This window comes from Camelus ferus, chromosome 3, assembly GCF_009834535.1.
Source record: "Camelus ferus isolate YT-003-E chromosome 3, BCGSAC_Cfer_1.0, whole genome shotgun sequence".
Classification (NCBI taxonomy): Eukaryota; Metazoa; Chordata; class Mammalia; order Artiodactyla; family Camelidae; genus Camelus; species Camelus ferus.
The window spans coordinates 60,682,569-60,707,621 of record NC_045698.1 but is presented as its reverse complement, the minus strand read 5'-3'; the positions used below and the strand labels follow the sequence as shown (position 1 = coordinate 60,707,621).

Here is a 25,053-nt window from a genome sequence, read left to right as displayed (position 1 = left end):
TAATTTTCAGAAACTCTGGTCCTTTTTTAAGGGGAATTAACATTTATTGATTGTCTTATATGGATATTTTATTTACATTGGTTTATTTAATCTTCACAGCAACTCTGTGAGGTAAGTGTAATCCACATCACAGGGAAGAGGAAACTCAAAAAGTAAATAGCCCTTCAAAGCTGATGATATAGCTAACTGGCTTCATCAAACCCTCTACTCTACCTCCAGTCATCTTTTTACCCCACCTTCTGACTTTTAGTGGATGTCCTTACATTCTATTTTACTAAGAGGGCTGAGACCAGGTATAGTGAAAGTCCTCAACTTATCTTCACCCTTCCTATCTTTCTTTGCTCTAGCTTTGTTCTCTTTACTTAGATAACCCCTACTTTTGACTCTAACACATCTAGTCTTATCAACTTTCTCTTCTCCTCCCTTGCTCCCATCATTGATATGTACCTCTCCACTGGCTTCTCCTGTGATAAAGCATTCCCTATTCTAAAGGAATCTTTTAAAACTTTCTTTGACTTGTTGCTATCTTTACTAATTCCTTAATTTTCTCCTCCGTCTTCACAGCCAAACTTTTTCAAAGTAAAGTTAATCCATACCAGCTTCATCATTCCTTAACTCTTTATAATCGAGACTATTTTCTCTAATTCTATAAAAATTGCATCAAAGGCCCTGTGAGAAACTAATATTTTTAATGGATAGCATAACTAATAAAATGCACAAAGCACAGTAATCTTGTGTACAGTTAGAAGATATTTACATAAGCATACACTCTTGTAACCACCATGCAGATCAAGATATAGAATATTTCCAACACTTCATGAAGTATCTTTGTGCTTCTTTTCAGTACATACCACCAGCTACTATCCAATCCTTGCCTGCCCAAAGGTAATACTATTCCAATTTCTATAAATATGATTACTTCTGCCTGTTAAACTTTACAAAAAAACGGAATCATGCACTACATGTTCATTTGCATGCATTCTTTTGTATCTGACTTATTTCACTTAAAACAATGTCCATTGGTATCCATCTTTTTGTTGACTCTACCAATAGTTCTTTATTATTTTTTTCTTTTATCACTGATAGTATTCCACGGTACAAAAGACAATTTGATTGTCCTTTAACCTTAATGGAAGTCTGGGTTGTTTCCAGTTTGGGGTTATTACGAATAAAGTTATAATAAACATTCTTGTAAAAATTTTTTTAGAGAGACATACTACTTCTTTGGGCATATACCTAGGAATGAAATTGCTGTGTCACGAGGTAAATGAGTTTAACATTAGTAGAGACAAACAACTTTACAAAGTGGTTGTATTGTTTTACTCTCGTAGCAGCAATGTTTGAGAATTGGTCCTGGCCCACATCCTTGCCAGCATTTGATATTGTTAGTCTTTCAAAAAACTTTTATTTACTTTAACTTTAGCCATTTTGGTGCTTGTATGATAATATTCATTGTGGTTTTAACTTGTATTTTCCTAAGAACTAATAATGTTGAACACCTCTTTATATGCTTATTGGCCACTTGGATAACCATTTTTGCAAAAAGCCTATTCAAATATTTTATCCAATGTCTCATTGGCTTTTCAATCTTTTTATAATTGATTTGTAACACTTTGTCAGATATATGTACTGTAAATGTCTTCTTCCAGTCTGTGGCTTATCTTTTCACTTTTCTAATGGTGTCTTTGATGAGAGAAATGTAAACTTTTGATGACATCTAATTTATCAATTTTTAATTTTATGATTAATACTTTTTAAGTTCTGTTTAAAAAATCTTATCTGTCCTAAAGTCATGGAAATATTCTCCTATGTTTTCTTTTAGAAGCTTTATTACTTTTCTTTCACATGTAACTCTATGATCCACCTCAAGTTAATGTTTGTGTATGCTGAGAGGTAGGAATCATGTTTATTTCTTTTGTGTGACATCTGGCTGCTGCAGCAGAATTCATTGCAACATCTTCTTTTTCCTATTGAATGGTACTGGTGCCTTTGTAGTGAATCAACTGACGTATCTGTAAGTCTCCTCCACGGATAGACTTTACTTTCTCCAATGCCATACTCTCTTAATTATTATGATTTACTAATTTTGAAAAACAGAAGACTTTTCTGTGATAGTATTCCACGGTACAAAAGACAATTTGATTGTCCTTTAACCTTAATGGAAGTCTGGGTTGTTTCCAGTTTGGGGTTATTACGAATAAAGTTATAATAAACATTCTTGTAAAAATTTTTCTAGAGAGACATACTACTTCTTTGGGCATATACCTAGGAATGAAAGCAATTAGTCTAAAATAAACAGATGAACACCTAGAAGAATGTTTTCAAGGAAACATTCTAATCGTGTACTACTTGAATTTGCCAACCACTCATACTCTTTGTGAGGGAAAAAAAACAGGCATTGAAGGCAGGCAGATTCATCTTTAAAATATAGCTCTATTATCACATGATGGTGATATGAGACTAAAGGAAAGGATAAGAAAAAATACCCAAAATGTGGAAATAGTGCCAAAGGATGGTTGTATATCATAACATTGCTTAATAGATCTACCCAATAGTTATTTAATTCTCCAGGAAGCATACCTTTGTTTCATTTTTTATTTGCCACTGATTTGGGCTAACATTGAGTAAAATGTTAATGTGTAGATGTTTGCCCTGTAGAGATGCACATGATTTTTGTCTGGTAGGATAGTAACTCCAAAGTCCACAGTTTATTCTGACCTGTAAAGATATTAACCTGCAGGACATTGTAATTTACCAAATTTATTTTAGCACACCTTTTGTGACTACCTATGTATACACAGTTTCTCTAATTTTTCTGTAAATCAGCTTTATCATCTTGCTTGTTTCCTTATCAAAGAGTTAAATAGATCTTGGAAACATATTCATTCTACATTTGTACAATAGTCATATCTTTAAATTTTGAAAATCATATTTTGACAATAATGAGGAACTAAATGTTATTCCAACAAATTATATGAGCTGGGTGACTGGTGATATCCATGGTAGAGAACACATAAGAAGTCTTGTAGGAGAAAATGAGTTTTGACGTAGTATATTATCTTCCATTAAGATGGAAATGTATAACACAAATGTAAATCTAGGCTTGAAGACTAACAGTAGAGGACTAGAAGGAAAAAATTTGAGAAATTTTGGAGTTGTTAGCACGTTAGGTGATTGTTGTAATTTAGGAGATGAGAGGGCCTAGGGTAGCATGGAAGTATTAAGGACATAATCCTATAAAAAAAAATAAGCATTTAGGGAGTGAGTGGAGAAAAGTCATCAAAGGAAACAAGGAAGGAGTGGTAAAAAGTAACCATGAGAGCAATTTTAAAGAGTGAGTGGGCAACAGGCAGATGTGACTCAGGGGACAACTAGGATGGGAATTGAAAAGAAGCAATTGAACTTAGCAATTAAGAAGTCTTTGGTGACCTAGTAAAAGCTCTTCCAGTAGAGAGGTAAGTGGATGTTAAGTCAGATTTGCTGTGGGTTGGGAGAAAATGAGATATGAGGAAATGGATGCTGTAAATATAGATTGCTTCAGGAAGTTTGGCTCTAAAACTTAAATCAGATCATAATAATTCACTACTTAAAACATGCTGATGGATTTCCATTACACTTGAAATAAAAGTCATCCTCTCATCATGGTCTATTAGGTTCTATGTGATTAGGACTCTCTTTATTAATCTGCCTTCTTGTACCACACTGCGACTCTCATTATGCTTCAAACTTATTGATCTTTTTTTCCTTGAATATGCCAACCTTGTTCCTATTTTAGGGCCTTTGCTGTTTCCTCTGTTTGATATACTCTCCCTCCAGACCTTTGCAAGACTTGTGAGACAGTAATGAAAGTATACTGGTCAGATCTCCCTTTGAAAGAACCTCCTGCGAGGTGCATAGTTAATACCTTCCAGCTGCCATCTCAAACTCAGATCTACTCAAACTGAGGCCACACTTAACCTGAGCTGCACCTAGCCAATGAGTACAGCAAGGATACTAAAGCTAGCGTTAGGCTATTCCTGCCTAACACAGGACTCTTTGAACGGGCAATTTTTGCTTTGGGGTTTGTCATTGGCCTAAGATTTTTCTCACAACTACATTTCACTCTAAAGCTCTTCCTACCTAATCTGCCCACCACCCTGGTCTCCTTTCCTTGAAAACATTCTTCTAGGTGTTCGTCTGTTTATTTTAGACTAATTGCTTTCTAAGTCTCTTGTATTGCACCTTTTCTCTTTTCATTAAATTATGAGATATATTAGTTTTCTCTTGCTGCCATAAAAGATTACAACAAATTTAGTGACTTAAAACAGTACTCACTCATTATGTCACAGTTCTACAGATCAGAAGTCCAGGTACAGTGTGGTTCAACTGGGTCATCTGCTTAGAGTCTCACAAGGTGCTCACACAATGTGCTCCCTTCTGGAAGCTCTAGGATGAATTTGCTTCCAAGCTTAATCAGGTTGCTGCCAGGATTCAGTTCCATGCTTTTGTAGGAGTGAGGTCTCTGTTTCCTTGCTGGCTGTTGGCTAGGGGTTGTCTCAACTTCTAGTGGCTGCCCACATTCCTTGACTCATAACATCATTTCTTCATTTTAAAGCCAGGAATGGTGGATTCATTCTCCACATCTCTCTGACCTCTGCAGCCTCAACATATAGAAAGTTCCCTGCTTTATAGGGCTTGTGTGATTAGACTGAGCCTCCTGGATAATCCTCCCTATCTTAAGGTTGGTAACCTTAATTACATCTGCAAAGTTCCTTTTGGCATGTAACAAAACATACTCACAAATTTCAGGGATTAAGGCATGGTCATCTTTGGTGAGCCTATCACACTAGGTTATGATTCTTGTCTTTTATATCTAAATTGTTTTTGAATTCCACTCATTTTTATGGAGTATACATCTCAGAAAGCATATATGATGATTACATTTTCTGAAATCTTTATTATGTTCCAATGCTTGATTTTTGTCTTGACAGGGAACAGAATCCTAAGTTCAAAATAATTCCCCCTTACAGTTTTGAAGGTATTCTCTTCTATCTAATATTTCTGATAAGAAATCTAATGCAAATTCAATTATTATTCTTTATAAGCGATCAGATTCTTGTCTCTAAAAGCTTTTAGGCCTCTTATTTTTGATGTTCTGAAATGTTTTGTTCCTGTGGCTAGGTGTGATTTCTTTTAAGATTTATATTGCTCAGCACTAGGTATGTCTATCAATATGGGGACTCATGCTATTGTTTGGTTCCTTGAAATTTTTCTTCAAATATTACTTTAATATTTTTCTGCCTCTCCTCCATTTGTTGCTCTCTTTCTGGAATTCCTATTAGTCACATGATGAACATATTGGATTAATCGTCCATGTTTTTTCAATTTTTCCATGTTTTTGTCTGAATGCTATATGTTTTGGGATATTTCTTCAAAGAAATCATCTCACGATTGTATTAAAATTTTAACTTCTGCCATCATATTTATTTTCTTATTGTTAGAATGTTTCTTTTTCAAAGTATCCTATTCTCCAATATAGTATTTTCTTGACTACTTCTTAGAAAGCTTAATATTACTAATTTATTATTAATTTCTTTTGGTTCCTAAGCTGACTCAAGAGTCTTCCTAGACAGCTGTTTGTTTTCCTGCGTTTTAGCTTTCACGCCTTTGATTTCCTTCTTATCTCTGATGGGTTTTGATTTTTCATTCATTTTTAAGAGTGGGATTCTAGATAGATGTGAAGAGAGAGAATACTGAAGAGAGGAATCTGGAGGAACTGAAGTGAAGTGGTTTCCTAAAGAGCTTTTAAATTGACATACTGTATTTAGCCCTCTTCTCATTTCTACTCTACTGTATAACTCTAATCCTAGGGTCTCTCTGGGATTCTTGCCAGGCAGAGCAACTCTCCCTGAACCTTTAGTCACCTCCTGCAAATTCTAAGATGCCATTTTGATGATTTGTCTCATTTGTTAACAGGCTTCCAAATTTCTTTTGATCTTTCAGATATTTTTTGAAATACCTTGTCTGCTGATGGTACTTCTCTAGGTCACTGCAGTATTAGAAATTAATTTCTCAACTATTGTTTTATTAAGTTTCAGGAGGAAGACTAAACAAATACTAATCCCACTATCTTTTTAAATCAGAAGTTTTATCTACTTTTGGCTAAGGCTCTGGACTTACCATTCTGATTACCATATTCAGACTATTTTCTCAGATTATCTGCCCACAAAACCTATTCTCCACAAAATGACCCCAAACATCTCACAAAATTCTAGTGTTTCAGAGAGCAGGTGTGAGAAACACTAGCATTTTCTTAGGTATGTTATTCATCAAGTTAAAAAAAAGTACCTATTATACCTGGTTTATTTATACATATTAGGAATGGGTGTTGAGTATTTTCCAGTGCCTTTTTGGATATCTGAGACAATCACCTTTACCTAGAATTATGATTAATTAATTATGATTAATTAACACATTTATATTATGAACTATATTTCCTTTTCAAAAATAAACACTATTTGGTTATAGTGAAATGTTCCTTAAGACAATACCAAATTGATTTTGCCACTATCTAGGATTTTTGCACACATGTTCACTAGTGAACATCAAATATGAGGCAGGCACATACAGTGGTGAGCAACATGCACACACTCTCTTCATGGAGCATGCATTCAGTGACTTTAAGTGCTTTTTAAGATGCCAAGGGTTGTGCCAGCTTTAAAAATTAAGGTAAGAAGCTCTCCATCGTGCTTTTACTTTAAGGCACAAGAATTAATTCTTCAGGGGTTTTAAAAACTTACCCATAAGTCTGAGTAGGCTGGATGCCTTTTTATTTTGTGATACAGAACTGTGGCATCATTTTTTAGTCCTGTCTATAGTTACTAACCTAATTCAGTTTTCTACCTGTTTTATCTTTATTTTCCTTGAAAAGTGACTATTTCATTTTGGTATTAATATTTATTAGCACCGTGAAGTTGTATAAAGTACTTTCATAATTTTTTAAACCTCTCTTTTAAACTATCAACCTTATTAGTGGCAACATTCCCTTTCTTGTTACACTTCCATAACTCTATCAATTTTATTGGTATTGCCAAGAACCAGCTTATTATTAGATTATGAGAATATCCTACCAACTTGTAATTTTAACAATTTTCTTTTTAAAACTTGTTTTCTAATGTTTGTTATCCAACTTTAGCTCATCCTTCTAGGCGTAATATATGCCATCCCTTTCAAGAAGTCTTTCTTCTATCCTTCTCTAAACCTGTACATGTATCCCTTTGTACTTACACCATACTGTTTATATCTTTCCCGTTCCCCTGCTCCACACCCACCCTCAGGCTATTTTATTCCTTTATGAGATTGGCAGTTTAGCTCAGTACTTTGTGAGTTTTCACAGCAAGGTTCCATTTAATGCAACGAATATTTATCGAGCACCTATGCATCACACATTGTATTGGGCACTGTAATAGTGCTAAATGAAAGATGTAATTCTGGCCTTCAATTCTCTCTGCGTGAGAGACGAACAAATGAATATATTAAACATCCTTGAAGTGAGCTTCAAGAGACTTAGTTTGGTAGTGAAGATAACATCATGAGTCTAAGCAGCTTACAGCCCTGGAAAATAAAGGACCTAAGCGAACGAATTCTTTTGAAGGAGGAAGAGGGGAGCGAATGACCCCTTAGGTACAGCTTCACCGTAAATAGCCTAATATTCCAACCTGATAATAATACAAGTATAATCCATATCACCTGCCTCAGAATCACGGCGTTTGTAAGGGAAAAGAAATGCAGATTCACACCCACTAGAAAAGAATGAGGGAAAAGACCTTTTCAACTTGTGTTTAAAAAAAAACTCCCCAGGTACTTAAGCCATCCAAAATTTCAGAATACAATGGAGCCAAGTTTCGCAGACTGCTTTGTAAGCCACTCCCTCCTTTTAGCCGCAGGACAGCCTTTGGGGTGTCTGTTTCCTATCCTTCCCGCCCCTGGGACATTAGCCCACAGGCCACAGGCCTTCCAGCCCGAGGCTCAGCTCAGACACCCTCCGCGCCACGAGCACGGCGGACATTCAGACCCTCGCTTCGCAAAGCCTTCCGGGAAAAAGCAACAGGCCAATCTACACAGCGGGAGAGGCCGGTGTAGATCTCTTTGATTGACACGAAATTTGTCCAATGAAAGCAGAGGACGAGAGACGCTTCCGCCTCAATGGGCAGGACGTTAGCGAGTTCAACCAATCCCGCTCAGAAGTGTCTACCTTTTGGGAGGTCCTTGAGGCCGCCGAGGTCGTTGGCGTCTGTTGAACGGCTTGTGGAAGTCGTGCTGCCTTGTGTAGAGAGTTAAAAGTCGTTCTTGAGAGGAACGTCTCTGTCCGGAGAGAAAATGAGTTTAGCTCTGAGGTCGGTAATGAGGAGGTGGCAATGCTCTCCACACCCCGCAGCGGGCCCCAGGGCGGGTGTGTGGAAGGGAGGCAGCTTGGGCCGAGGCGAGGAAGGGAGTGCAGTTTGGGACGAAGGAAAGGAGCCTCAGGCATCCTTCCTGAGCCTGGACCCCTCACCTTGGGGGCCCTGGTGAGCTCCCTGCACTTCTGCTGAGGTGGTCATTTCTGTCAGGGCACTGGGCTTTAGACCGCCAGCAAACTGGACTGTTGCAGTCGCGGGGAGGGGGTGAAATATCGCGAGGTTTCTTCTCGCGTTGTTTCTGTGAGGAGCTGGGAAAGCAGGCCGTGCAGCGTCTTTCGTTCATTCCCCTTATTCCTTGTCCAGGGCTAGCACCTTAGCTGCCCTGATGGTAACGTACTTACCCGTAAACACGAAAGCCATTCCCCCTTCTCCTTGGGGCCCTGCTTTACGGTATAATCGGAGACCCTTTTTAGTGATTTTAGTAATCCCTTAGATTTCCTAAATTTCTTGTGTCTTTACTTTGAATTCAGTTCCAGCCTCTAACCTTCTGTTGCTTTCTCCCTCACCCTTTCTTGGCATTTTATCTTAAAAATACCAGTATAGTTACGCCACATTAAAAAGGTGCCGAGTTCTAATAAGGTAATCGTGGCAGCCTTGGAAGGGGTCAGTTGTTGGGTTGGGACTTGTCCCTTCAGAATCTGTGGTCTGACCCGGGGAATGTCCAAGCTTCTGTGAAGTCAGGTCTCTTGTGAAAGATCTTCTTGAGCGTTACCATACCTCTTTCGGTCACTTTCTAGCCATCTCTTTTTTATTTTTTGTAGATTGCAGACCACGAAACAACTTCAAATGCAGATAGATAACGTGTCCTAATAAAGTCAGCCAGGTTTTACATTTTTACAGTTTTATGTAATTCTTCTGTTTCAGAACTTGTTCTTATACAAGTGTTGCAATCCCATTTGAAAATTTTGAACACTTTGAGCGGCATCTTTTAAGGAAAACACTTCTGGCTTTTACAATGAATTCCTTTTTTTTTCTTTAAGTTTTTTTTCATAGTCTATGAGAAATTAAATCTAAATTTATATGTTACGTGAAATTCACAACACGGCTCTTTACATTTTTATATAGAATCTACACAAATATTTACTTTTTTGATGTTTAATATTTCTGGTATGTTTAAACTCATTATTTTGGCTGATTTGTTAATATCAATGGAAGAAATTACAAGTGCCAAAATGTTAAAAATGTGTAAACTAAAAACATTTTAAATCCACAATGCCAAAATACTTTGTAAACTAATTGATGAATTAGATGTTTTATGTAGTAATCTTGATAATTATAAGCACTATAAAAGTAAACCTAGTATACAGTGATCATCAGTTGTGAATTTTTTTTTAATAGTCTTTATTGTAGACTGATGGGAATAATAAGTATGAGTACTTTGTTTTTTTGTTGGGGTTTCTGATACCAAAGTAATGTTTCCTATTCACAGTTTTTGTTTCTTTCACAGTAATATTAATGGGAATAAATACCAAGCTAGGAGGAAGGAAAAGTTAGGTCTTCATTTTTTAAAATAATATGGAACACTTTTCAGTTTTAGGTAGTGCAGATTTATAGCAGCTTAGACTACGGAATGAGCAGGGCTTTGGCTCATGTAATGAAAATTTCTTTATATTTTTACAAAATAACTCCTGTTTAGAAATTAGAAAATTATTAATTGGCTAATTTTGTTTATTGCATTTTTGGAATCTTAATTGAATTATTTAGAGACATAGGAGAATAGGATTAAAGTGGACTAAATAGAATTTTTTCATTTCATAGAAATGAGCTTGTAGTAGACAAAACAAAGAGAAAAAAAAGAAGAGAACTCTCTGAAGAACAGAAACAAGAAATTAAAGATGCTTTTGAACTATTTGACACAGACAAAGATGCAGCAATAGATTATCATGAATTAAAGGTAATATATTTTAAAGTATCTTTTTCTGTTAAAATGATTTGCGTTTTTGACAGGTGATTGAAAATATATTTTAAATAACTATCTTAACTAAACTCGTTTTGGAAATATTAATCCATTTTAAACATTTGCCATTAACTGCTATGATAAAATTGAATAGTATTCCTAACATTCACATGGTACATTGAATAGTATTTTAAATGTAAAAATACATTCCTATGGAGGGACTTTTTTTTCATTTACATAATTAAAAAACTTCAAACTGTAGGATTTAAACAGTTCTTAATATATTCCACTTCCCACTTTGGGGGTGTGTGTGTGTGTCATCCACTTTTCAGATTGAGGGAATGTTACTTGTTTTTTAATTTGAACGTGTTAGTGACACAGTCTCAACCTACTTTCTCTGGTGCAAACAACATAGGTGATGTCTGATGTTGACACAATGCTAATGGGGAAAAATGTCAAATTTTAAGTTCTAGAATTATTTATAAAGATACAAGGGGAAATTGGTGTTTAAGGTACTATGGATCTTAAACTAAGCACAGTGAGAAAGGTAGCATTTTTGTAACTCTTTAGGTCTCTTTTCCCACTGTTTCTTTTAGTTACCTAGCTTCAATTAACTCTTCCTTTATGTCTTTCCATTTTTTGCCATTGTTATTATCTTGGTTTGGAATGGGATCTTATTTCATATCTGGAACTTTCTAAATGATTTCTCCATTTCCTGTACACTACCATTAGATTCATCTTTCTAAAATTTTTTCATCATATTGTTTATTGCTCAGAAACCTGTAGTGGCTCCTAATTGTCCACTGCATAAAGTTTGGATTTTTTTTTTTCAATTTTTACTGAATGCCCTCCACTTTTATTACCAACTACTTTTCTCATTTGCTAATTGCTTGCTTCCACCTGATCTTTTCCCATTCAGGTAAGGTAAGCTGCTCTGTTCACTGTCTTAAAGCATATTCTTTATTTCGGTGTGTGTTTTAATACCAGTCATTCTTTTCTAAATACCCTTCTACTTCACTTCATCCATACCTGATCTGAGGAACAACTTGAATCTCTCCAAGTAAGACTCCTTTTAACCAGTAACATGTCTCTTCTCCCTTGTTACGAGTAACTAGATTTCTTCTTTCTCTCAAGTCAGGGTCTTGGACTATTTATTTGATAACTAATTACATATAGTCTGATGAAAATTCTTATATTATCTCATCTGTTGCATAACTTCTTAATATTTAAGCTATGCTTTTTTTCCATTTTGGTTGTTAATCTTTTGAGAACAAGTAACCTGTTAAAATTGTGCACTAAAGTCAGTACAGTGTGTATTCTGTAAGCACTCATTGATTAATTTGTTGTATAAAAAGGTTATATAAATGAAAATTGACATTTAATTTCAGTATTGAAGAAAAACTATCACTGTTATTTTAGAGTATAAAACATGAAAACAAATGTGTTTATTGATGTATTGTCATCTCTTAAGTAGTAAAAACTTATTTAAGAATTAGAAATCACTTTTGTAAAGAGTGCTTTATAATTTGCTTTTCCCTTTTAATCCAAAAGGTGGCAATGAGAGCCTTGGGGTTTGATGTAAAAAAAGCTGATGTACTGAAGATTCTTAAAGACTATGACAGAGAAGCCACAGGGAAAATCACCTTTGAAGATTTTAATGAAGTTGGTGTGTATTTTTAATAGTCTTTGTGATCAGAAGTTGTTAGGAAATAATCTAGTTGCTATCAGTATGTTTAAAATTCTCTGGGTTATGGAATTTTTTTATTGGACATTGCTATATAATGTGGATCTTATTTGGCATCTTTTGGGGTACTTTTTTTTTTTTTTGCCAATTTTCAAGGAAAAAAATAAGACCTATACCTTCACTGTATATGGGATTAATCATTTTGTCTTTTGTTTTAATCTGAAGATTTTAACCAAAGACCTGTTGTGCATTTCTTATGGAAAGATGTCTTTCCAAGTAGTTTGTGCTCATAGTATGTGATAAAACTAAAAGAGTGATCAAAAAATTATACTCTCACAGTAAAAGATAAAATTGACTATTTTTTTTGTTTGTTTGGAAAATATTTCCTAAGACTATTCTATTGTGTGATTTTTATTGGCAAACTGAGAGAAGAGGAAACTGGTAGCAGTTGTTATCTCTGGCTGTAGATGAAGTGCATGTCTTCAGGTTGACAGAGCTTATGAAGGGCTACATACTCTGGATGACCTTAATCTCAGTGAAAAAAGCCATCTCTTTAAAATTGTGGGTAGGGAGAAGATTGTAGTAAGGGAGGCAGTTGGCAGATTGGGAGCAGGAGAAGACATTTAGAACAACCAACTGGGTCATAATATAAGCACATTATGTAGTTTTTAGATATTTAAAAAAATCTAGGAAAAATTCAGTTGTACACAGACACACACACACACAAACCCCTTCTTTTAATTCTTCATCAAGAAAAATATGAGAAACAAAAAGAAATGGCAATTAGTACATATGGAAAAAATTGACTCATATCATTAGTAGTTTTTTTTAATCTGAAAATTCAAACCAAAGGCAAAGAAGAAGGGAATTAGAGAATAAATCTAAAAGAGAAAAAAAAAAAAGCACAGCATAGAAGATCCCTAACTTAATGAACTGATAGATGATTATTTAAAGAGGCAGCTTGTCCATTTTGGGAGCATATTCTTTTTTTTCCTTTAATTTGTAGAATTACTTACTTGAGAGGGAGAGCGCCATCTTTATTCTCCCAGTGTTGAAGCTCTTCTGGGTTTATGATCTTAGTCCAAGTTTCAACTTAGATTGTTTATTTATAGAAACAATGTTTTAGGATACAATGGAAATGATACTACTAGGAGAGAGCTATAACACAAGTACATTTGGTATAATGTAGTGATTTAACATGGACATTTTAGAACCAGATTGCCTGGGTTCAGATCTTGGTTTTGCCACTTACTGGCTGTGTAACTTGGTCATTTTACTTCTCTGTGCCTCATTTTCAACTGTAAAATAGGGATAATTGCACTATCTCATAGTGTTATTATGAGGAATAAATAAGTTAAAAATATGTACAGTGCTTAGAAAAGGGCCTAGTATATAGTAAGTCCTATTAACTATTTTTTTTTTTTTTATTCTTACTTTAAAAATTAGTCTTTGTTTCAGTTCCTGGAAAAATCATGTATGTGTCACTAGAACATAAAAAATATTCTACGCTATGTATTTATATTTTTCTAATTACCTTTTTCCATAGTTGAAGGCTATTTTAAGCACTGTATAATTGTCACATAATTTTACGAAGCACATTATTTCATCTTAAATGAATATAGTTTAAAAATTTTAATTTTATTAGCTGTTGAGCCAGAGTCCCATGCCAACTCTACCTTTTCCTGACCCTCCATCTCTTCTATGTTATTAATAGAACAGAAATACTGAGTTCCTTCTAGAATAAATGGCATAAGTACACCTCAGTTTGACTTTCAAAGATCAATCTTTTGACAGGCTCAGCATATATTTTAGCTATCCTAAGGCAACCTATTCAGAATACCAGCTGTCAAATAAAAAATTATTACTGTTTGCGAATCAAATAGTCAAGAACTATGTATTCTCCCCATTTTTGGATTTTTTTTGAATAACTGACCACAGATGAATATATGTTTTATACTTTGGGACAAATAACTAAATCAGAACATTTGATTCTTAGTTGTTATGTATCATCTATTACTCTCTCAGGATATTGTTCCACAGATATTTACAAGTATTTCTAGGTAAAGTCTGTCACTTTAGATTCTTCCCAATGCTAGTAAAAAGCATTATAATATATTTAATGTAAGTTTAGAATTTAGACAGCCTGAGGCTAGTGAGTAATAGATATTTTAGGAATTGCTGCTTTAAAGTAAGACCAAGATCAGTCAGATATTTATACCCATCTATTTTTGGCATGTACTACTTATTATTTCATTGGCTATTTAAATAGAATATTACTGTTTTTTGTTTTGCTTATTTAGCAAACATGGGCTTAATTTTTAGATATTACGTACTGTGCTGGGATGAGGGAGAGGAATTAATGAAAAGCTATTGAGAGATTGTTTTTTCAAGGAGTTTATAATTTAAATGTAGATGACAACAAGCTGTGGTGCTGTATGGTAAATTGTAATTTTGTGTAGGGCAGGCGTTGGCAAACTGCAGCCCTTGGGCCAAATTCAGCTGTTGCCTCTGTGTTGCCACATCCATTCTTTTATGTGGCTTTTATGCTACCAGGGCAGAGCGAATAGTTTAGACGGAGACCTTATGTGTCCCACTCCCCCCAAAAAGCCTAAAATATTTACTATCTGGCCTTTGACAAGAAAAATTTGTCAATTATTGATATAGAGCAATTGAAGGAGACTTTGCAGAGGGGATTTTTAATCTAGGCCTTTGGGAATAGGAATAGATTTTTATCCCAAGGAGAAAATTATAGGTGTAGAGAAAGGCATTCCAAACAGAAAACAGTAACAACAAAGAGTGATAGCAGAAGTGTAGCGTGTTTGGAAAACTTCAGGTAGTCCCCTGCTCTAAAGGATATGGAAATGACTAGAAAGGTAGAATTGGGCTGGATAGATAGGTCTAATAGTCTTGCATAACATAGTTTGGACTTTAGTCAGCAGAAGGTCATTGTCAATTTTTAAAGAAGACGCTTTAGAAAGGTAGCTCTGTTCAGAGTATTATAGATGGGTGGGAGGGAAGAGAGACCTCAGGCAGAAGATGCAGTTGGCCCTCTCTATCCTTGGGTTCCGTATCATCCATTCAACCAACTGTGGATTGAAACTGTTGGGGGGGGTGGAATTTCAGAAATTTCCAAAAAAGCAAAACTTGAATTTGCTCAATGCCTGGCAACTATTTACATAGCATTTACATTGTATTTACAACTTTTTATATAGCATTTCCATTGTATTAGATATTATAAGTAATGTAGAGATGATTTAAAGTATACAGGAGGATGTGCATAGATTATATGCAAATACTCTCTCAGATTTTGGTATCTGAGGGGAGTCCTAGGACCAGTCCACCATAGATACCGTCGATACTGAAGGACAACTGTAATAAACTTTTTATGCTGAGGGTGGTGAAAGTGAAGAGAAGGGATACATTTATTAAGAGTGAAAAAAGTAGTATCCTCATACCATAGGATCTAATCATTGATTGGGTTTAAAGTTTTAATGTGATTTTTTAAATTTGCTTTTTTAAAGCAGTCTTAAGTGATTTTCATCATGTATAAGGTCTAACTATTTTGAGTCAGTACATTTCTGATAGTATAATTCAATCATTTGAAAATAGAATTTAGTGGTCAGAATTGTGAAATAGATTGAACCCACCTTTACAGCCTGAGCGTCAGTTGATTTATTTTCATCAAAAAAATGCATTTTTTTAATAATTAAAGTCTATTTTGTAGAATAGCAATAGAACATGAAGACATGCAGGAGAGTCACCAAAAAGTTGTAACGTTTTAGCTGTCCTGAATGATGGGTATTTATATTCCCAAGAAAAAGTGAATTCTAAGGCAAACTATTGATAAAAGATTATATAGACACAGAAATCTAAAGTAACTAACACAATTAAAGCACCAGTGGGGTAAGAATTTATACATCTTGGAGCCCCATCTGTTCCCCAGATCACCCTGTTGCTTCTTTAAGTACATTAATATTTTCAGCAAGCTGCTTTTTTGGTTCACCTGTCATGTAAATTATTTAATTGGTGAAGAAAAATTTTTTAACACTTTTTTTTCCTTGTCCTGCTTTTTTGTTGGGACTAAATTCAAAACAAGTTGAGTATGTGCCATAGAGTTAAGTGTGGTATTTTATTTTGGTGTTATGGCTGTATATATGCCAGCTCCTTTTGACTGAATATTTATGAGCTTTGGTGATTTGCATACTTATAGTAATATACTTCAGCTAGTTACTTGGAAGACTTTTTGGATAAAATTAATGGATAAAAGAAAACTATTGAATATATGTGTAGATGATTTAACGTAAGCTTGAATAGGTGCTTACTCTAAAGCTTATTCAACCAAGTATGATGAAATAGCAGCAAAACAACAATTTGAAGGGGCTTGAATTATATTTTTACTTCCGGGTGTATTAAACATTCCAGTACTCTCCATCTACAAGTATTTGCAAGTTTTTAATGATTCTATAAACCTCAATAGGACCGAGTTGTTTTAGTGGTACATAACATAAAAGGTCATAAATACATTTTGTTGTAGTGGTAGACTAGCATGTAAAATTACTTCAGAGATGTTTACTTCAGTATTTTAAGAATTTTATCTAGTAACTTAAAAAGTTTTATACTACAGATTTAAAATTTTTTCTTATTGTGGGTATTGATTAAAAATTGTAATATTAAAATATTGTTTAAATTTACTGTTATTATATATTTTTACATTTAGTATGTTAAAATATATTATTACTATTGAAGTCTGAAATTACTGACATTTAATTTTAATATAGCTGTCTGAGAGTTATTATCTTGCTGAACAAAATGGATTTGACTTTAGAGAGATCTCCTTTCCAGACCTTTTTTTTTTTCCTTTGCTGCAATGAGATTCAGTCCTTTTGATAACTGCTTTTGGGAAACCAAGAGGTTCTTCTAATCATGAAGATACCTGTGGAATTTTCATCTCTGAGATTGTGTCTGTATCAATGATGGCAGGGCATTTTATTGATTTGTCAGGGGTTTTTTGTTTGTTTTTAAGTTGGATTAAATTAGAGGAATAATCAGTATTACTATTAAGTTCAGCCAGCAAATAAATAGCTTTTATCTAGTTGGTTTCAATTGTTTTGTTGGTATATCATCTCTACAACTAGGTTACAAACTCCTAGACTTTGAGCTTGATGTCAGTGGAGGCTAGTACAATTCTTGATAATAGGCCTTAAATATATGGTATAAATACAGTTTTTAATAATTTTGTTGTGTGATATAAGTAGTTATGTTTACCTTTATAATAGGATAAATTGTTGATAATATAAAGGCTAAATTTCAAAATAAGGATTTTGTTTTTCTAATTTTAGGTTTATCTTTGGGTTTGGGGGCTCTTGATTTGGCATTTTTATTGTTAAACTAAGTGTTGATAGATTCACAGCTTTAATTCCCATCTATTATAGATCAGTACCTTTGTGACTATAAAGGTTTACTTTTCATCTTTTTTGAACTACAGTGACAGACTGGATATTGGAGAGAGATCCACATGAAGAAATATTGAAGGCATTCAAACTATTTGATGATGATGACTCAGGTAAAATAAGCCTGAGGAATTTGCGACGTGTTGCCAGAGAATTGGGTGAAAACATGAGTGATGAAGAACTTCGGGCTATGATAGAAGAATTTGATAAAGATGGTGATGGAGAAAGTAAGTTTTAAGTAAAACATATACTTGAAATATTCCTAATGTACACATAGAGTAAATTGTTCTAAAACCAAATGATTTTAAAGACCCTTTGCAAACTATCTCTATTTAGTGTAAGTGTTGTTCATTGTGTAATGGACTTTTTCTGTAAATATTACACATATTCAGTTTAGAATAAAGAGACCTTTAAAACCACAACTGTACAGATTGTAATAAGAGGTTCCACACTTCAAAAAAGTACTTTTCTTTGAGGATGAAATATCTTCCAAATTTCAGCCACTCAGTAAAATTTCAACCTTTAATGCCTTCCTCAACCTACATGCACATCTAAACTATTACTAAGTCCTATTGAGTCTACTGTTCAAATATTTTGAATCTGTTTTATTCGTTTACTGCTGCTGTCCTACTTTAGGCCCTAATTTCTTTATCAGAATGTCATTATAGCCTCCTTCATTATTTCCTTGAATGCCTGCTGAATACAGTGTCCTGTGTGCTGACTGGTGCTACCCAATAAAAAAACTGATGTTGTCCCTGCTGTCACTGACTTTACAGTCTCTTGAAGCCTCCTAATTGTCTTCCATGCCTGTAAGCTTCTGCTCTCTTTCTAATTCATTCTAATAGCATTCTTTTTCTAAAATACAGGTTTAGTGATGTCATTTTCCAGTTCAAACACTTAGAATGATTCTTTACTGCCTACAGAGTAAAGTCCAAAGCCTTCTATGATCTGTCCTACCATAAGTATCTAGTTTTATTTTCTACTGTGTTCTTTGACTTTCTACTTTTTAACCCTCTCTTCTCCCATATAGTATACACACTCTGACAAAATGTACTCTATCCCGTCTTTTCTATGGTGTGCCTTTCATCATGCTATTCTTTAATCTTAGAATCCTAATTGTCAATTTCTATCCACTAAAATGTTAGTCGTTCTCTCAAGATTCATTTTAAATTGAATCTTTTTTCAAAAGCCTCCCTCAATGGTCTCTGTTTTTAAGTTATGAGATTTCCATTGAGGACCCATAGCATTTAGAGGAACAAACTATTTTGACACTTTTATACACTGCCTTCTGTAAGTTATATGCATGTTGTCTCTTCAATTATATTGTGATTCCCTAAAGAGCAATATGGAATCATATAGTGTGAAAGGCCTGAGGCTTTGGAATTACACAGACCTGGATTTGAATTGAATTTTTACTACTTACTTAGTTGCTCTGTAATTTTGTGCAAGTTTTAAAATGTTTTCTGAGTCAGTTTCCCTGTTTATAAAACTGAGAATGGTAATATCTTCCAAGGTGGTTGTGAGTGTTAAATGAAGATATTTGAAGGTACCTGGCATTAAATGTAAGATTGTTTTCCTTTTTTTTCCATCTTTATATTCCCCTGCATTTTCTTGAACATGATGAGTACTCTGCTGTTTGTTGACTTAAGCTCTGAGCAGGAGTTTGTGTTACAGTAGATATATGTTGTTACAGTACTAACCATACATTATGCATAAATAGATATATATATTACCTTGAAAATACTGGCATGCTTTAATAAGGAGATAAGATGGTGGCAAACTAGTTATCACTCAGGTTTGTAGATTTTTGATTATAACTGTGCATTACTGTGCTATCTCATATTTATGTAACTATTAGTTGAGCTTTATACAGCTTTTCTATTTTTAGTACTAGCTCTTTGAAGTGGTATCAAAATAGTTATATTTTAAAACAGATGATCAAAACTTGAGAAAATTTAAATGATTTCTTAAGCTGTCACTCTAATGTTTGGACTTAACATCTACTTCCTTCATATTTAAAAAATTTTGTGTCTTCCTTAGCTGTTGATTATTACTCTAAATTAGCTTTAAAGGAATTCCTTTATGCAAAAGTGTCTCTTCAGTGGTAGAGTGAATTTTGATATGACTATTTCATAAATCTTTAATAACAGCTACTATGTATGTCAAAAGATCAGAGTTATAAATGGTTCCTTTTTCCTATACTAGGCACATGCAAGTTAGATTTTAGTTAATAGCTTCATTTAACATTAGAAGAAAATATCAATTAGGAAGATACCTCTTAAATTCAAACTTGATGTGAAGCTTTCCTTAGAAAATGTGTCCATTTCTTGCATCCCTTGTTAGACTGCTCTGCCTCCTGCTTTTGAATCTGAGTTCACACCTGTGCGCCATTGCTGGAAGATTTATATTAGTGCATCCTTAAAACATTTCTTCTGTCCTCACTGCTTGCATTAGTCCACTTTAAGTCACTGTACAACTGTTGCTTGGGCATCCTATTGCCATTTATTCAAATGATTAACAGGCAAATAACATTTTTTTCCTTTTTTCCAAGTCGTTAATTGCAAATAAAATACACCTAACACATAATCTTTTATTAAGATTTGTCCTTTTTGCTGGGGGAGGTGAGTGGTCTTATCATATTAAAATAGTCTAACTGGGTAGTTTCCAATCTGGGATGTGGGTCTTTAGGAGTGGTGGCCTTCTGAGATATTGCACAGGGTCTGGGATTTCACATATGCATCAAATATGGTCTGTAGACCATATGAATAATAGTATTGCACATGCATACATATACTGGTATTTTTCAGTTATATCTCTAAATGCTATTGTGATTGATTAATATACTTATTTTGCAGAATTTATAGTAGCAATTTGACATTATCTACTTCTCAAACAAGACATACTAAGGATAGCTATTACTGTGGCAAGTCCAGAAAATTATTGTTGAAAGGCATCTTCATATTCAAAAACAATGAGAACTACAACTTTAGTCTGTTTAGTGTGGCTTTGGAATACTACCTTAACTTATATTGAGTCTCTGCAGCTATCTGAAAATCTGCCCATTTTTGAAAAAGTAGGAAGTTAGATTTTATCATTATTTATTAATCTGATCACTTAATCTGGATTTCTTTTTGGCTACAGGCAGAGGTTTGCTTAGATATAACCTGTGCTCTTTGTGTATGTTAAACTGGCAAAGATCATAATACTTTGCTACTTTTTTTTTTGTGGACTTTAGTAATTGGTCTGTCTTAATGAAATTTCACAGTGTTCAGTATTTATGAGCAATGAAAATATTTTTTGTTGTATATATAAAATAAACATGGTGAATGAGGAATTAAAGGAAAAGAAGACATAATATGAAACATAAATAAAGCTGTGGAAATGATATAGAAAGAATCCCTCTCAAGATATATAAAGTAAAACACAGTAAATCTTTTTGGAAAAATAGAAGCAACATTTAAAAAGCCAAAGTAAATCATTTTCTAAATAATTACGATGAGTGCTAACATTTATTTAGTAGTTAGTGTATTTTAGATTCTGTGCTTAACATCTTAGATTGTGGATTATGTCACTTAATTTTCATGATAGCTTTTTTGAAGTAAACACATACGATAGATGCATGAATACATGAGGAAACTTAAGCTCTGAGATACTAATAACCTGCCCAACGTTATATCACAAAGCTAATACATGGCAGAGCCAGAACTTAAACTCATAAATCCATAATGACAAAGAATGTACTTTTAACCATAACACTGTATTGATTTTTGTGCTGTAAAGTGTTAATTACATTTATATGTTTATGGAGTATTAAAAATTGCATACTGTTATAGGAAGCAGCATATCAGTAAAATATTCAACTGGCACTTCAGGTGTTAAAATCTGTTTTTTCCGCTCTGAAGCCAGATGATCTCTAAGGTACTTAATCTACTTAATTTCTCTAAAATTCTTCATTTTCATGACATATAATAGGATTCACCATATGAAATGTTTGACTTATGAAAATTTTGTTTAAAAAGGCAGTGTAGAAAAAAAATGAAGTGCCGTATTTGTTTGATTCAGTAACTATTTTATCAAATGCTTATTTTAAGATAGGCATTGTGTTAGGTTTATTAGATATAAGAACTTGATATAAGATATGATTGCTAGAGAAGGATATAAAACCAAACCTACAAAGGCATCGCAAATTCTCCTAATTGTCTTAAAGGCTCGCTAGTAATAATGGAGCTGGTTTGATTTCCTTAGCCACTTTCTTCCCTTCAGCTTTTTAGTTCACTGTTTTGGACTTAAGTATTCTGTTTTTAGGTATGCAATTATGGAATACTTTAAAATACTTTTGAAATGCTACAGTACTTTAAAGTACTTATACATAAATAATATAAAAATTGTTTGTGGTTTTAGAGCTATGTGAATGTGAAGCTTAATTTGAAATTATAACATTGTAATTTTACAAATTGAGAGAAAAGTTTTTTATCTTTAACAAAAGTACTTTTCAGATTTTGAATATTTTAATCATGGCTTTGTTATGTTGTTAAAATGATTTATAGTCAAATAATTCTAAGGCTGCTTTCCTTATGTTGTTTTCCTTAAAAGTGTACTTTTGTTTCCTGTTTTGGTCTAGATGCCTCACTTTAGATTGACTAAATCAGGGGTTCTTAAATGAAGGTACATATTGGTGAAATTGTTTAAAATTTTTATGTATTTTGATTTCTTTTTTAACTAAGGAGAGAGGGGTCATAGCTTTCATAAGATATTGAAACAGATTCACTTAATTGCAAAGGTTAAAGATCAGTACTACAATTTATAAAATCATTTAAAGTATTTGGAGTATTACAGGTTTTATGTTCTGTTCTCTGTCTGTCGTAGTGTCTTGTAGGCTTTTAATATTGAATGCGTGGATTCATGGTACTTAATCAGCTTCTGGACAGTTCATTCTTCTTAACTCCATAGAGCTTATGTTTGCTTTTTGCACTATATTTTTCTTTAACTATGTTTCTGATGGTGTTCTACCTTAGCTTTCTTTCCACCTCCTATCTAACCAAATCCTGTATTTTTATTTTTAGAGCCCAAATCAGGATTTATTTTTACCTAAATTTTTCTCATCAGTGATAATTTTTCCCCATTATGATGGACTTTTTTTCTTCAACACTGATACCTGGTTTTTGTTTTAATAATAGGCCATGTTTTGTGTTATACAGCATTTGTTCTCTGTCTCAGGTGTAAAACATGACTAACATAATGATTAAAACTGGTTTTCTATATGGTTTCTGGAACCAGCGTACTTTTTTGTTATGTACATATTTTATCTTGTCATTTTTTAATTGGTTAATTTTTTCTAACTTTTAAATTATGACTCTTGTCAAACATAGAGGAAAAAATGTTAGACTAGTACAGTGAACACCTTTATACCTTCTACCTAGATTCAGTAATTAACATTTTACTTTATCTATATTTGCTTTATCTATAGTGTGTATTTTTTTCTGAATCATTTGAAAAATATATCATGAACTTGACCCCCCTAATATTTTAGCATGCATCTAGTAAGAATAAGGATAGTATCTTTCAAAACTATCATGCCATTGTTACTTCTAAGAAAATTAATAATTGTATAATATCACCCAATATCTTCTTCACTTCAATTTCAGGTATTCTAGAATAGGAACCCTCATATCTGTTCTGATATATTACACAACTTCTAGTATGGTGTGGTGTTCACCAAGGCACTTAAAAATGTTTGATTCAATGGAGTGTTTTCATTTATCATTAGGGTATTTAAGAGTTAGAAACAGCAGATCATGTCGTAGTTCAGTATTTTCAGTTGAAGAAATTGAGATGCAGAACTGTTCTGTCAGCGCTATGACTAGAATTTAGGTGTCTTTTTTCTCATTGTAGTATTCTTATTATCAAAATTATCATTCATAATTTGTTTCTTGTTAAGATATGTGTTAAGTCTTGGGGCCCATGAATTCACCTATTTTACAAAGTTGAAGCATTCTTTTCTGAACATTTCTCTTGATAATTCGTACGTATGTTGTTTTTTAAAGATTGTGTTTAATGAGATCACCTATTTATTTCTAGGTTGCTTTCTTAAATATACTTTATATGTTGGAGGTTCTTACTGAATTTTATTTATAGTTTTGGTAAAATAACTACTAGTCTCTCTGTTTATTTCCTGCATTTCTGTCTTGTTTTATGGTTGCATTATTACCTTGGAAATTAAAATTAAATCTGTATCTTTTAAAATTATTGTTTTTCTGGTTACTTTTGAGGTATGGTGACCTGGTTTCAACTAGTTTTTCTTTAAAATAGGCTTTTAAAAACTTTTAAAATGAGTTTTTTGTACTCATAAATATATGAGTACAAAAAACAACAATTAGACTTTTTTCTAATTCCAGTATATTTCATCCTTTAGAATTCTAATTTACATGCAGTCATATATTTAAGCTTACTTATTAAGGAAGGGTTTGCTAAATGAACTAGTAATACAAAGATTATAAAGAGAATTTAACCGTCTAAGAAATTAAACATTTCAAGTTTTTAAAACTATTAAGTGTGAATAAATATTATGATTATGATGGATTTGTTTGTAATTTATATACTATTGTGTCTTTTTGCTAGTTAATATTATAGAATACTAATTTATATTGTTTATCACATTTTATGTATATTTGTATCTATTAAGTTCAATTTAATTAACATATTCAATTTCCTAACAAAGAAGTAAAAGTAAAAAGCTATGTCTTGGTTTATTAAGAATTTTGTATAATATAAAATTTACAGGTACTTAGTGTAAAATAATAATATTGTTCTCTGAAGAAAAATTGTATTTCTGACTTACATTTTCTTTCTTACCACAGTAAATCAAGAGGAATTCATTGCTATTATGACTGGTGACATTTAAAGAATTACAAGGATAAACACTAAGAATGTTGCAGTTATCATCTTATATTCTATTTTTGTGCCTGGAGCTATGTTAAAAAAAAACCCAACTTAGTTCTTTTTTCCAGAAGGACCAAAAATAAGCATCTCACGTTCATATTTTACTACTGTCAAGTTCCTTTGTATGAACAGTATTGTTAGTACTCTAATAGTTTAGCTATGTGTTTATAATATAGCTTTTATAGATACAAAGTTTGAAAAATTAAATCATGTGATACACATTTTTTTGAAGGTTCTTTTTTCAGCATTGGTAGTCACTTTTGTGTTTGTGCACATGTTTTTCAGACTTTCATTAATAAAATGTTTATTTTATTAGTATTTTAAAATTTTGTTTTATTTGTATTCCAAATGTTTGTTAACCCTCAATAGTATCTATGTTAAATCTTTTCTCTTTACACTACTGGTTTCAGAAACAAAAATTGAAATACAAATGGCAATAGAGTAGCACATTTTTCCATTACAAGTTTGTCATTTGATGTTTCAGTACAAAATGATAACTTAATATAGGCATAATTCCTTTTTTAAAAGTCATGTATTTCAGTTTTGAGGGAAAAGGTATTGTGCATATAGACTCACATCCTCATGTATTATGTTCTATAGCACTTTTAGTGTCTTAGTGTAAGTTATGACAATTAAATCTGAATA

At 33.2% G+C, this 25,053-nt stretch overlaps 2 protein-coding genes across 3 annotated transcripts in view; one reads left to right on the top strand and one right to left on the bottom strand.

Annotated features, from left to right (window-relative positions):
• POLR3G (RNA polymerase III subunit G) overlaps window positions 1–8,342 on the bottom strand; it is a 78,527-nt gene extending 70,185 nt beyond the window's left edge. Inside the window, exon 1 of the mRNA XM_014562007.2 lies at window positions 8,234–8,342. The gene's annotated coding sequence lies outside the window, so the exon portion shown is untranslated. The remainder of the gene's footprint in view (window positions 1–8,233) is intronic.
• On the top strand, window positions 8,237–24,734 carry CETN3 (centrin 3). Of its 2 annotated transcripts, none has more exons than XM_006187970.3 (5): window positions 8,237–8,375; window positions 10,197–10,332; window positions 11,887–12,001; window positions 17,505–17,696; window positions 24,327–24,734. In XM_006187970.3, exons 1-5 carry the CDS (start codon window positions 8,359–8,361, stop codon window positions 24,368–24,370), a joined length of 504 nt encoding a protein of 167 aa, XP_006188032.1. In that variant the 5' UTR covers window positions 8,237–8,358; the 3' UTR covers window positions 24,371–24,734. The 2 variants fall into 2 exon arrangements, with proteins under 2 accessions (XP_006188032.1, XP_032331879.1); XM_032475988.1 differs by lacking the exon at window positions 24,327–24,734 and adding an exon at window positions 18,983–20,055.
• Window positions 24,735–25,053: the final 319 nt, after the last annotated feature.